Source organism: Spea bombifrons, chromosome 7 (genome assembly GCF_027358695.1).
Source record: "Spea bombifrons isolate aSpeBom1 chromosome 7, aSpeBom1.2.pri, whole genome shotgun sequence".
NCBI lineage: Eukaryota > Metazoa > Chordata > Amphibia > Anura > Pelobatidae > Spea > Spea bombifrons.
The window spans coordinates 7,298,198-7,310,310 of NC_071093.1; the positions used below are offsets into that span (position 1 = coordinate 7,298,198).

General features: G+C 37.6%; 1 protein-coding gene across 5 annotated transcripts in view; it reads left to right on the forward strand.

Annotated features, from left to right (window-relative positions):
- FMNL2 (formin like 2) overlaps positions 1 to 10,722 on the forward strand; it is an 86,941-nt gene extending 76,219 nt beyond the window's left edge. The window contains exons 17-27 of one of the 5 annotated variants that reach the window (XM_053471700.1): positions 40 to 242; positions 1,741 to 1,975; positions 2,298 to 2,366; positions 2,455 to 2,535; positions 2,945 to 3,074; positions 3,703 to 3,866; positions 4,060 to 4,161; positions 4,557 to 4,655; positions 5,349 to 5,472; positions 9,144 to 9,190; positions 10,581 to 10,722. In XM_053471700.1, the coding sequence (XP_053327675.1) occupies positions 40 to 242; positions 1,741 to 1,975; positions 2,298 to 2,366; positions 2,455 to 2,535; positions 2,945 to 3,074; positions 3,703 to 3,866; positions 4,060 to 4,161; positions 4,557 to 4,655; positions 5,349 to 5,472; positions 9,144 to 9,190; positions 10,581 to 10,619 (1,293 nt within the window). In that variant the 3' untranslated portion in view covers positions 10,620 to 10,722. Of the gene's footprint in view, positions 1 to 39; positions 243 to 1,740; positions 1,976 to 2,297; positions 2,367 to 2,454; positions 2,536 to 2,944; positions 3,075 to 3,702; positions 3,867 to 4,059; positions 4,162 to 4,556; positions 4,656 to 5,348; positions 5,473 to 7,239; positions 7,369 to 9,143; positions 9,446 to 10,580 lie in introns of those variants that run through there. The other 4 variants (XM_053471698.1, XM_053471697.1, XM_053471696.1 and 1 more) reach the window with 4 other exon arrangements.
- Positions 10,723 to 12,113: the final 1,391 nt, after the last annotated feature.

Sequence of the window (12,113 nt, forward strand, 5' to 3'; positions counted from 1 at the left end):
GTTAATTCTGTGATATTCTTTTTTTTTTTTTCACTTTAGGATTTAAATGTTGATGAATTTGAAGAGATTTTCAAGACAAAAGCCCAAGGACCATCTATTGACGTCTCTTCCACCAAGCAAAAGGTCGCGCCCAAAGGGTCTAATAAAGTGACGCTACTGGAAGCAAACAGAGCAAAAAATCTCGCCATCACCCTGAGAAAAGCTGGCAAGACGGCGGACGAGATCTGCAGAGCTATTCAGCTGTAAGTACAATGCCTGGCCCTGGAAATAATGCTTATTATCTTGCAGGCTCTTTATAGAACCCATAGAATATATGTAAACATGCCTTTTATAAATGTAATTTTAGCCTCTCCATACCTAATCAATCTAAAATTACCTAATATCCCTAATATCAACTTTTTATAACAACATATTTCCACTTCACTGTTTTTTTATTACTATTATAAGATTAAAAATATGTTTTTAAAACAGTTCTAGGTTTTGCATGATTCCTTATTATACTGCCTGTGCTAAATAAAATAGAGTACCTCGGTCTTAATTACCCAGTCAGACACTTTGACTAATGAAACTCAATGGAGCAACAGACTTCATTAGCATTGCCATAAAGGGTCAGCTCGGTGTGGTGTTTGAGCATAAAAGTCACCCAAAATATCCCAGGCAGCAATAGCAGCTTTCAGGTCTGCAGAAAAAATCCCCCCAAAAATGAGATAAAACAGGTTTTTGTCAATTCTAACCTACATTACTGTACACGGCGCTGGAATTTATGCTCAAGGAGAAAAATATTGGGAATCTCATGGGACTTAACAGACTTTTCTGTTCTTCGCACTCCGGGCTGCGGATATTCTCAAATATAGATGAATCGCCGTAGTCTCTTTGTTATGAGAGAGGACGGTTCAAAAATCAATAATTCTTCTCCATTGTTTTGAACATGAAAATTAATATCAGCAGAAGGTTATGCCGCTCAGTGAAATATGTTCTTCCTGCAGACATTGCGTCTCTAAAAAAAAAGATCCGACACTCAATTCTGCCTGACGGCTGATATTTTCATTGTTTCAGCAAAACAATGGGGAAAAGCTTAGTTTACCTTAGAATCTCCCGTTGTTTAAGGGTTTACCTTGTATTTGTATCAAAGTAGCCATGAATTTACATGAGCGATTTGCAGGCTGCTAAACATATAAAATTAGGTTTTTACAATAAAAAACACCTAATTATTTTGCTTGAAATGATCAATAAGCAATGATTATTTTTGATATATACACCTACTCCAATGCCGATACTCAGCAGTATAAATGTAGGTTTCTTGGCTGCTTCATGGTGTCTCCCTGTCCAGTAACATCTGATGCATCTTGAGGAGCACACATGGACCTCTACCAGGGCTGCAGAAAATGTCCTGGAAATACATCTCCAGACAGGTTGTCCTCAAAATATATCGGGTTGTCTGCCTGTTGTTCCCCAAGCTGATAATCGGCAAGCGCTGGTGGGAAAAAGTGGGCCATTCCAAAATGTGGAGGAACCAGTAACATTCCATTGGTTTGCTTGGTGATTGCTCCTCATTGATAACGTCAACCCAGCCCCAAAAACAGAGTAGAAAATAATGCATACATTAAACAATATGTTTATGGCACACTTCTGTACGGACTTGATTGTTTCTATCCCGAAACTCTCTGATTCATATATAGCAGCTATTCTGATCGTAGAGTAGATGCCATCTTATTGTCATTTTTCCTCCTTTTTTTATAGATTTGATCTGAAAACTTTGCCGGTGGATTTTGTTGAGTGTTTAATGAGGTTTATGCCTACGGAGGGTGAAGTGAAAGTCCTGAGGCAATATGAGCGAGAGAAGAAACCTCTGGACAATTTGACCGATGAAGACCGATTTATGCTCCAGTTTAGCAAGATAGAAAGATTGATGCAAAAAATGACCATTATGGCATTCATCGGGAACTTCTCAGAGAGCGTTCAGATGTTGACACCAGTAAGCCAAATATATGTTCAACGATGTTGGGAAGGCAGTCATAAAATGTCATTGGTGCCTAATCTTATAATTTTTATCAAATTAAATATAAAGCGCAGCTTTGGTCTTATCGAGCCATGATACGGAGGATGCAGTGGTTTCAACAAGACATTTAAATACAATATATTTGAAGGATATTCCTTTTAGCGCTAATTGAACGATAGCTTCCATTAAAATAATTGCTCTTTTAAGTTTTGAAGTTTGTTAGAGTTTTACGGTCTCCCTTTTTAATAAATAATTAATTTGGGAAGAAATCTATTAACGTTTTCTTTTGTAACCGTAGCAACTTCATGCAATAATCGCTGCGTCGGTTTCAATTAAGTCATCTCAAAAGCTGAAGAAAATACTGGAGGTAAGTACTTGCCTGTTTATTGTACGATGGGTGGCAGGGAATACTTCGATGTGGCAGATAACACTATTCTCATATTATTTCATTGTAGATAATATTGGCCCTCGGAAACTACATGAACAGCAGTAAGCGGGGTGCTGTCTACGGATTTAAGCTTCAGAGTCTGGACTTGGTAAGGACTTTTCCGACTACTAAAGGATTATCACCAAATTCAAGTGTGAAGAACGCAATAAAGCATTTAACCCTTTGCATGACTCTCCCGATGCACTGCTTGGATTCTTAATCCTTTCCCATGGGGGTTCTTCTTTCTGTACATTAGAATCACAAATCTACCTTCTAGGGATATCGTAATATCGCGCCAGTATCGGTTTGTGTTATTGTGATACGCCGCAGTAAGAAGCCAGTGGGGTCATTGACTTGTTACAGATGGGGGTAGATGCGTCTTAAGACTGATCGCTGGGAGAACTTGAAAGAGTTAAAGCTGATAGCTAAGAAGGGCAGAGGAAGCTTGGCAAAAATAATACCCAAGGAGACGGATATTTGCAAACAATACATGAGCTTTCTTGTATATTATCTTCCAGCTTTTGGATACCAAGTCCACGGACAGAAAACAAACGCTCTTGCACTATATTTCCAACGTAGTACGAGAAAAATATTCACAAGTAGCACTTTTCTACAACGAGCTTCATTACGTGGAGAAAGCCGCAGCAGGTAATATCTGTTATTTTTATTTTGACAATGATAGATATGTTTCAATCAAAACACCACGTTACTGAAGTAGAATTTAGCTCTCGGTTTAAGACAATCCAGGGAAAAGTAATAGCTTGGGACAGCTGGTAATAAACAGATTCTTAATTTCTGAGCTTTGTATTAACTTAAATGCACAGTCTACCCCCCAAAAAGTTATTTAATTATTGGAGATTAGAAAATGAGATTGTCTCATTGTCCTTCTTCTTGTGGAAGCCTCTACTAAAAGCATGAAGCATTCTTAAGCACACTTACAACTGTTAGAAAAGCAGGTATGTCCGTCTGTCTGCCGGACGACACTAAACCCAGTATAAAGTTAAAGACACGGACCCCACTGTCTGAGTCCTGCTACTGTTTTCTGTTTTCAATCACTTGTATTCCATGCCATGTGATACACTCAATAACACATTCTAATAAGACAAATAAACATACCAGGATCGTGTAGCTTCAGCACCACCAACTGGTAAAGGGGGGTATTGCAGTTACTACAATAAAAGAAGAAGAAAACAGCATGTAATAAAATGTAATTATATAATGTCATGTGTCGGCTAATTTTTGTGAACTGGTTTCCTTTTTTTTAAATGTTTTACAGTTTCTCTGGAAAATGTCCTCTTGGATGTAAAGGAGTTGCAGAGAGGAATGGACCTGACGAAACGGGAATTCACAATGCACGACCACAATATCATGTTGAAAGAATTCATTCAAAATAATGAAGGGAGGCTCAAAAAATTGCAAGACGATGCAAAAATTTCCCAGGTAATTTTGGTTGGACTTTGGCTTTATCAAAACCTCAGCTCTATAGCAGAACCAACACATGAATGACTGTATTGCAAAGGACACGTGTGTGCAGATACATGCTTGTCTATCTGTTTAAAGCCTCAGTCGAGCTAGGGATATCATCCTGAGAACTTGGCTTCTAGAGCTGTAACCACTCTGTTTTTTCTTGCAGGATGCCTTTGATGATGCAGTGAAGTATTTTGGCGAAAATCCCAAAACCACTCCACCATCAGTTTTCTTTCCAGTTTTCGTCAGATTTGTGAAAGCTTATAAGGTTGGTGAAAGCGCATTTTTTCACTAAATTGATAAATTGATAAATGGATAGATAGATAGATAGATAGATGAAGCGCTGCGTACATTGTTGGTGCTATATAAATAAAATATAATAATAATAATAGCTGTAGATAAAACCACATAGGCCAAAAACAGACGTTGCACATTTTAACCTCTAGAGGGCGCTGCTATTGTCTACACAGGCTCATTGGGTGCAGCTGTGGACCCCCACATACACCTAATCTACCCCTTAAGTAAAGATGAGCGCTCCTTGCTTTACGTTGCACGCTGCTCATGTTTTTGTAAATGTTTACATGCACAGACTCATCCTGTGTTATGACTTGCGTTTGGCTTTTAATACGTTATAATTTCGTCGCTGTATTTTTCATGTCACAGGCAGCCGACGAGGAGAACGAGCAGAGGAAAAAACAGGAGCAAGCTCTAATGGAAAAACTCCTTGAACAAGAGGCCATGATGGAGCAACAGGACCAAAAGGTTGCCCATCTATTGACATTGTTTATATATTTTGTGTAACACCACAATCGAGGGCATGCTCTGTAGCTTTAGTTTGAACATTTAAGTCACCGCATTTTCTTCTACTTCCGTAAGATGTTGCAGGTTTCCCCTGTGCGTTTCCTCCAGTACGGGATCATTTTTGTTTTGTACATGCTACTTTATTGTTGGGTCATCTGGCGGGATCAGTAGGGCCCTCAGCTTCAAAGGAATCAACTTGTCACATTAGGAAAGATGGTCTCTCAGCTGGGGTGCATATACATCTTGTGCATCCTTTGGTATAATAGAGGAGGCGTAGATAACAATTTAGATGAGAATGTATTAACCCCTTAATGGTTACAGGCTCACAGTACATTGTTCTTAATGGGTTTAAGGACAACCCATTGTCTTTAAGGGGTTAATTCTATATATATATATATATATATATATATATATATATATATATATATATATATATATATATATATATATATATTAGTCTGTTAATACCTCGGGTAACTTTAAGGGTACGTAGAACACGGGGGTATCACAGGGCATCTAGTTGTGTGAGAGTCCTATAGTCATATGGTTGCCATGATTTACATGGCTTCGCTTTCATTACTTGCCCCTCTTGCATTTGGAGAGCTCTTGATTCATGCAGATGTTGCTATATTCTCCTTTTTTCTGCTCTTTCAGTCCCCTTCACATAAATCCAAGAGGCAGCAGCAAGAGTTAATTGCGGAACTAAGAAGGCGACAAGTTAAAGATAACCGGCATGTCTACGAGGGGAAGGATGGAGCCATCGAAGACATTATCACAGGTAAGAGCGTTGGTCTCAGAGCTAACACTTTACACGACCTATACACTGAACATGTGTCTGAAAAATGTATATAGAAGATAAAAAAGGAACAGGACGCATTCCCACAGAGTAAAGGGCCATGTGGATTGCCTCGGGACATTGAAAGATTAATAAATATTGCACAAAACCTCCGATTTTAAAAGGATTTCAGCTTCTTTAGTATGCAGCGGGTTACTGCCGCCTCAATGCAGATCTATTGCCACCTGGGGAAAAAGTACCCCCCAGTACTAACTTCTTCAATAAGCAGCATTTTCATAGAACAGGGAAGCTTTAGAGCTCACATTATAGATGGAAACGTCTATGACTTTGTTTATATTCTGGCAGACACATTTTAGCGCTTGATACATTGACATTGTGGCTGGGTAGGATAATTTGTTCCGTCATATATAGGTAACATTTCATGTATAGTTCCAATGTGCCATATGATATATAGGGTAATAAAGTTACCTACCGCCACCAATGTACGACTCTCGTGCACCACGCCAGCTTTGTCCGTACACCAAGGCTTTCGGTCAGGTACAGGTTCTTTTGCTTCATTGCTGCTCCCAAGCCTAGGTCTCTAGAGAAGATCTTTTCAATGCTTCTGAGCTACTTGCCGCCATCTAGACTTTTTTCCCCCGGCCCCACTCAGGCTTCGTTACTGAACTAGAACTTACCGAGCAAACTTACCCAGCCTAACGCAAACGCCGACTGGCTAAGCCTGCTGGCTAATCAGGACTGCTTTCTAATGCCAAACTTGCTTTTGTCGGGTTAACTAACAAGAAGTTTTTCAAATGGACATTCACTGGCAGACATGGCTATCACAGAAAAAAACAACAAAAAAACTAAATCAGAATATACCAAAACTGAATATTAAATAATTTCATATTTTACCCAGTTATTTTAAGTCACTAAATATGTGCAGTGATTATTTATTGATTTTGCTCCAAATGTAAGACGGCATTATTTTTTATATCACACTATGAGTATGAATCCTTTTTTTTTATATATAGCGTATGCACTAATAACTGGAAAAATTAAGTCAATAAAAACTAGACATATGAGAGAAGGGAGAGAAGGACACATGCTCCTTACAACAAATTCCGTATACAGTTTGTGTTCCGTTCATGAGAAAAGTTGTGTTAGTAAATAATTTCGTAACCCCGGCGCGTTCCGCCGCTAATGACAACTGTTTCTGAATGTGCCGTTTCGGAGAACCCCGATACCCGCTGCTTTTCTCTTGCTAGTAACCAAGATTTGCAAAAAAATGATTTACTGTGGTGGCTTTAAATATGTTTTAGTATATTTAATAATATTTTTCAGCTGTTCACAGACCTACTGAGTTTTTATTTCATTCTTCATTATAAATATATATAAAACCAATAATCAATATTTTGCCATTAAAAAAAGGTTTAATGGTTAATATGAAGAGTGAAAAACAAAAGTGTAATAAAATTAAGAAATGAATAATTACAAAAATGATAATAAATATGTAAACGAGCAGGACCATTAAACGGTTTCTAAATAAATATTGGTCTGTTCATATACAATTATTGAATAATTGAATGACTGCAGAACATTAAATGTTCCAGAATTAGTTTTTATTATTTTTTTTTTTTTTTTTTTATTTAATTCAAAATGTTTAAAGCCAACCTGAAGTAACCAGAGCACTAACAATGTACTAACTGGGTAGATCCCTGCTTCTTATGGTATTCTCTTTGTCTTGTCTGGCTGTTATTTTCTACGCAGTGCTGAAGACAGTGCCATTTACCGCCCGAACGGCCAAGCGCAGCTCCCGGTTTTTCTGCGACCCAGTTCTCACTGAGGAATTCCATTACTAAAATATTACTCTTTCACACCCGATGCTCTTAAACAAAAGGTTTCCGTAGGTCTTCCAAATATTTCTCCATCTTCAGCGACCACCGCAGAGTGGATTAAGTTGCCTGCTGTCCACATGGGACCTCTCGTTGCATGCCGTCGCATAGACATCCCTCCACCTTCCCTCATCCGCCTCGTATCCGCGGGTTCTGCATGAGACATTTGGCCATCCTCATATCCGTAGCATCATAAATATAATATTTTATGTCATATTTCTCATTTATGATACATTATGTATGGTTCATAAAATACTATAGATTGTTCCACTAAGCCTTGGGGTGTCAACAGGATTAGTAAAGAGGTGGAAAACTCTCCACGGCGATGTAGACCACGGAAATTGGATTACTAGCCTTTTCCAACCCCTTTACGGGGTTTTATTTTTAATAAACCTGTGACACTTAAAGGATTTAAAGGATCAATTTAGAAGAAGGTTTTTTTCTACTCATACTCCATTGTTCATCATCTCATTTTAAATGCCTTCCTTTATCTTCCAACTGACACCTGCATGGTTGCTATTGGCATGAAAAAGCTGAATTCTGAGCATGGATTTCGTGTTTCACCCAAAAGATCTTTTTTTTTCAGTTCCAAGACAATGTGGTTTCTTTTACAATTCCTCTAAAATACATTTACGACATCCTGACCTGATTGCGGCATTTATGCTATTCGCGCCATGTAGATAACGATTTCCGCTGGATTCAGGAACAATAGATTTCGTCCTAAAATTATTATTTAGCAGAATTAGAAGATGAGTTAAATAATTATACCAGCAACATCGCAACGTAAGACATAATGTATGATTGAAGAATAGCAAACGTAATGTAGAAACAGCTACATTCTACTTTAATTTAGAATCATACATATATAAACTACAACAAATGTTAACTAGTTCTGCATATGCGTTAATCATTACCTCTCTGAAGTAAAGGGGGTCATCCATATATTCGTGGGATTTTTTCATTTTTTTCATTTTCGTAGATTTTAAGCTTTTAGTACTCATATTCCCAATAATGGTCAGAAACTGTAAGTGAATTTATCACAAACATAGTAAAAATGTTATATGAATTAATTAATAATCTGTTGATTAAATATATTTTTTTTTGGTAACAGTGCGGATAATTGAAATTATTAAATTATTAAAGTCCGTGTAATGTTCTCATTGGACAATTATCTATCATTAAACACAGTAATGGATTGTAATGGAACTGGAAAAAAATATTCACTTTTACAAACCACTGCTATTTAACAGTGACTGTTTACCTCACTTATCAAATAAAAACACACAACAAACCTACAATACGGAAAGCACTTTGCTCCAAATCTAGAATATTTTTCATTTTAACCCCTGCCGTATTGCAGCGTTTGGTGAGTTTTTTTACTTTTTCAGTTTTTTCTAATTTTTTTATGGGTTATTTAGGAAGGCATCTTTGTAGACTCAGTGAAATGTCTTTTGAATAATCATCTTCTTTGTTTCGTGTTAATTGCTGTATTAATTATCTTTCTGGGGCCAATCTTCAAAGCAGCTTGCCTTCATAATCTATAAATTGTTTTAGCAGATAATAAAAACTCTTGATGTGTTACAGAGGGTGGCCATCTTGTCCCCTCCCTCGCAGAGCCTAACTCCTCCCCCTGCTAGCCTCCAACTTCCTGCCTCTCTTCCTGCTGAAATGCCTAACACAGCCTAGGAACCGATTGTCGAGCTCAGATACCCTTCAATCCCAAACCATACTCTTTATTTTATTCATTTAACCATCATTTTGTGTTTTTTTCCCGTTTAGCCCTAAAGAAGAATAATATCACTAAATTTCCAAATGTTCACTCGAGGGTAAGGAATTCTTCTAGCACACCGGTGGTGGAGGATACACAGAGCTGGCAAGCATCATTTTTTACTTGGTTTCCTCCTCTCTCTGTATTCGCCAGACCAGCAACTAATACAAAATTTCAAATTATTGATAGTGTCCAAGGCGCCTGATTAAGCCATCTGCCCCATTAGGTAAACAGTGGGACGCATATAAATGCACTATTCACTCCTCGAGCACTCAAATGGTTAAAAGTTTTCACCTAACAGCAATAAAATCAAAAGCATTACAAAGGAAAATGCTCTTGAAAATAAATAATAATAATAATTATTATTATTATTAGTATTATTATTATTACAGGGGAAATGTTAAAAAAAATTATAATTATAATTCATATTATTGACAAAATGGTTCAATATGGACCTGTCAACTTTTTATAACTGAGCTTCACTTAAAAGTTGTCACAAAACTATCTTGTGGTGATAAATTATCACATTTCTCAAAATATGTAAATTTTGTGGCCTATTGACACTAATTCAGAAAGCACAAAATGTGTGCTGCTATTATTCCTTATATTTATTATTATTATTTATTTATTTATATAGCGCCACCATATGCGACAGCGCTGTGCTGTGGTAGATAGGGAACATGTTTGGATCCACATACATGGGAACATGTTTGGATTTACCTGGAGTCTCTGGGTGACTTTGGTTGTTATTTTCACCATCTGGGCAGGGGGGAGTGGCTTTGGGTCCCCAGATTCCCCCCACTTCTGCCCTCCCATTTAAAGTCTCTGGTTAGCCCCACCTCTTGATTTTAGCCACACCTCCAGGACTGGAGTCCCAGGACTTAACCCTGTGAAGTCACCAGGAGTCGCTGACTTCTAATGACTCGATCCACTGTGCAGATTGCTGTTAGAGAGAAAACTTAGGAGCTGCCGGGCATCTTAAGGCAGAGCCCCACGCAGAGTTCTTGGCGGTTACTCCGCTGAGCAAGTATCACTTCTAACCTTAACACCATTTAAAGACAACCTCGATTACAAATTCCTGACTTATAATTACATAACACCGCTGATCTTTTCAAGTTTATTTTATTCAATTTTAACCCAACAATTTCATCCAGTATGACGCCGGTAACTATTGGCACCTTTAGTATAGGGCTATAGCGTCATCACATGCTAATAAGTCACATTAATTGGCCAGGTATCAGAAACATAATGCATCCCTGGTCTTATTGGTCCTCTAGTATTCCATAGACTGTTATCCGATAACCAGCACAGAGAATATTGTGAGGGCTGCATTCTATTCTTTGCTTACAAGCTGCTTTGATTGGCTGCCAGCAGGACCTTTCCTCATTTCTGTCGAATATAACAAAAAACAAAAGAACTGCTGGTGACTTTTTTTTGTCCTGTCCCAGATCTTAGAAACCAGCCGTACAGAAGAGCCGATGCGGTGAGGAGAAGCGTCAGGAAGCGTTTCGACGACCAGAACATGCGCTGTCTTAATGGTGCTGAAATCCCCATATGACTCGGAGATATTCCCCGTGAATCGGAGATCTCTGTGGGCCACAAAGCCACCATTGACTGAAGCTTTTTTTTTTGTAAGCGATGCATTTCGCCTTCGAAGCGTAACGCTCAGAACTATACGAATTGCATTTAATGTTCAAAACGCGTTGGGATCTTCACTCCCACTGATACCTATTCAGCTGTAGCTAACAAGTGCCTAAATTTAAAGTACCCGCTCAAATTTATCAAAGCAATAGGACTTGATTTGATCGGGTATGTCTTTACACCAATACGTTACTCAGTATTTTTAACCAAAATGTAAATGACACATGACTTTTTTTTGTTACTCGCGAAAGGGGTGGTTATTAACGGCCGACGTTGGTGTCTTTTCGGTCTTTAAATAACGAATTCTTGTTGATGACCTGCTGTGGGATTTTAATGGAATCTCTTCCGACAACTGAGCGCACCGGCCTTGCAGAACCGCTCGTATCGTGCTTATATCGCGCTTAACGGTTTAATACCCAAAGGGCTTGTGCTGTGTGTGAAGGAATCGATATAAAATAAAACTGCACCTTTAAACAAAATATTGTTTCCATGCACACCCCAAAATATCTTGTTGGGATTAAGATTAAATGGGAGGATTTGTTCATAATTAACAAATAGCACTAAATAATTAACATCTCTAGTAAGACTAACAGTATTAGGCGTGATAATCCCATTACAATATTGATTTAAGATTCAGTTCCACTTTGTCTTTTTTTTTTTTTTTTTTTTTTACAATATTCCATCCAGACTTTCCATGTCACTGTGAACGACTTCCGGTTTCATCTTATTTACTTCAATTACAAATTTAGAAGGTTAATTTGGAAATTAAATCTCGTGAAGCATTTGTTGTTAAAAATATACCACTACATGACAATATCAACGATTACTATTTAATGTACTTTATAATCTACCCAATAATCCCGGACGCCAAACCAATTTTAACCTCACTGAATATTCCAACAATTTTTTAAATTTTTTATTTTTTGTTTTGAGGACAATGCAGTCGCTTTCCTGCTTTACTAACCCGAAAGCAATGTAATATGTTCATTGTAAAAAATATTGTATAGTATTTAACCAGTTTGAAGGAGATTAACTAGATTTTTTTTACTTCGGTTTTCGCAATGGGCAATAAAGTAACCAGATGAACCAAGGACATTTTCCCACCTGTTTTCCAATGTAAAAAAGTTAAAAAAAAAGGCATGTGCAAAAAGTGATATTTAGATATATTTTTGCACTAATTTTTTTGCTAAACCTGCCCATGTGTTTCTTGTACTTAATTTTTGTTTAAGTGAACCACTGGTGATGTTTCTCTTCTGATCTCCTTGAAATAATGTGTAGTTTTATGATAATCTGTTTTTAAATGTACAGATATTTTGCTACAAAGTCGGTGCAGTTTTTTT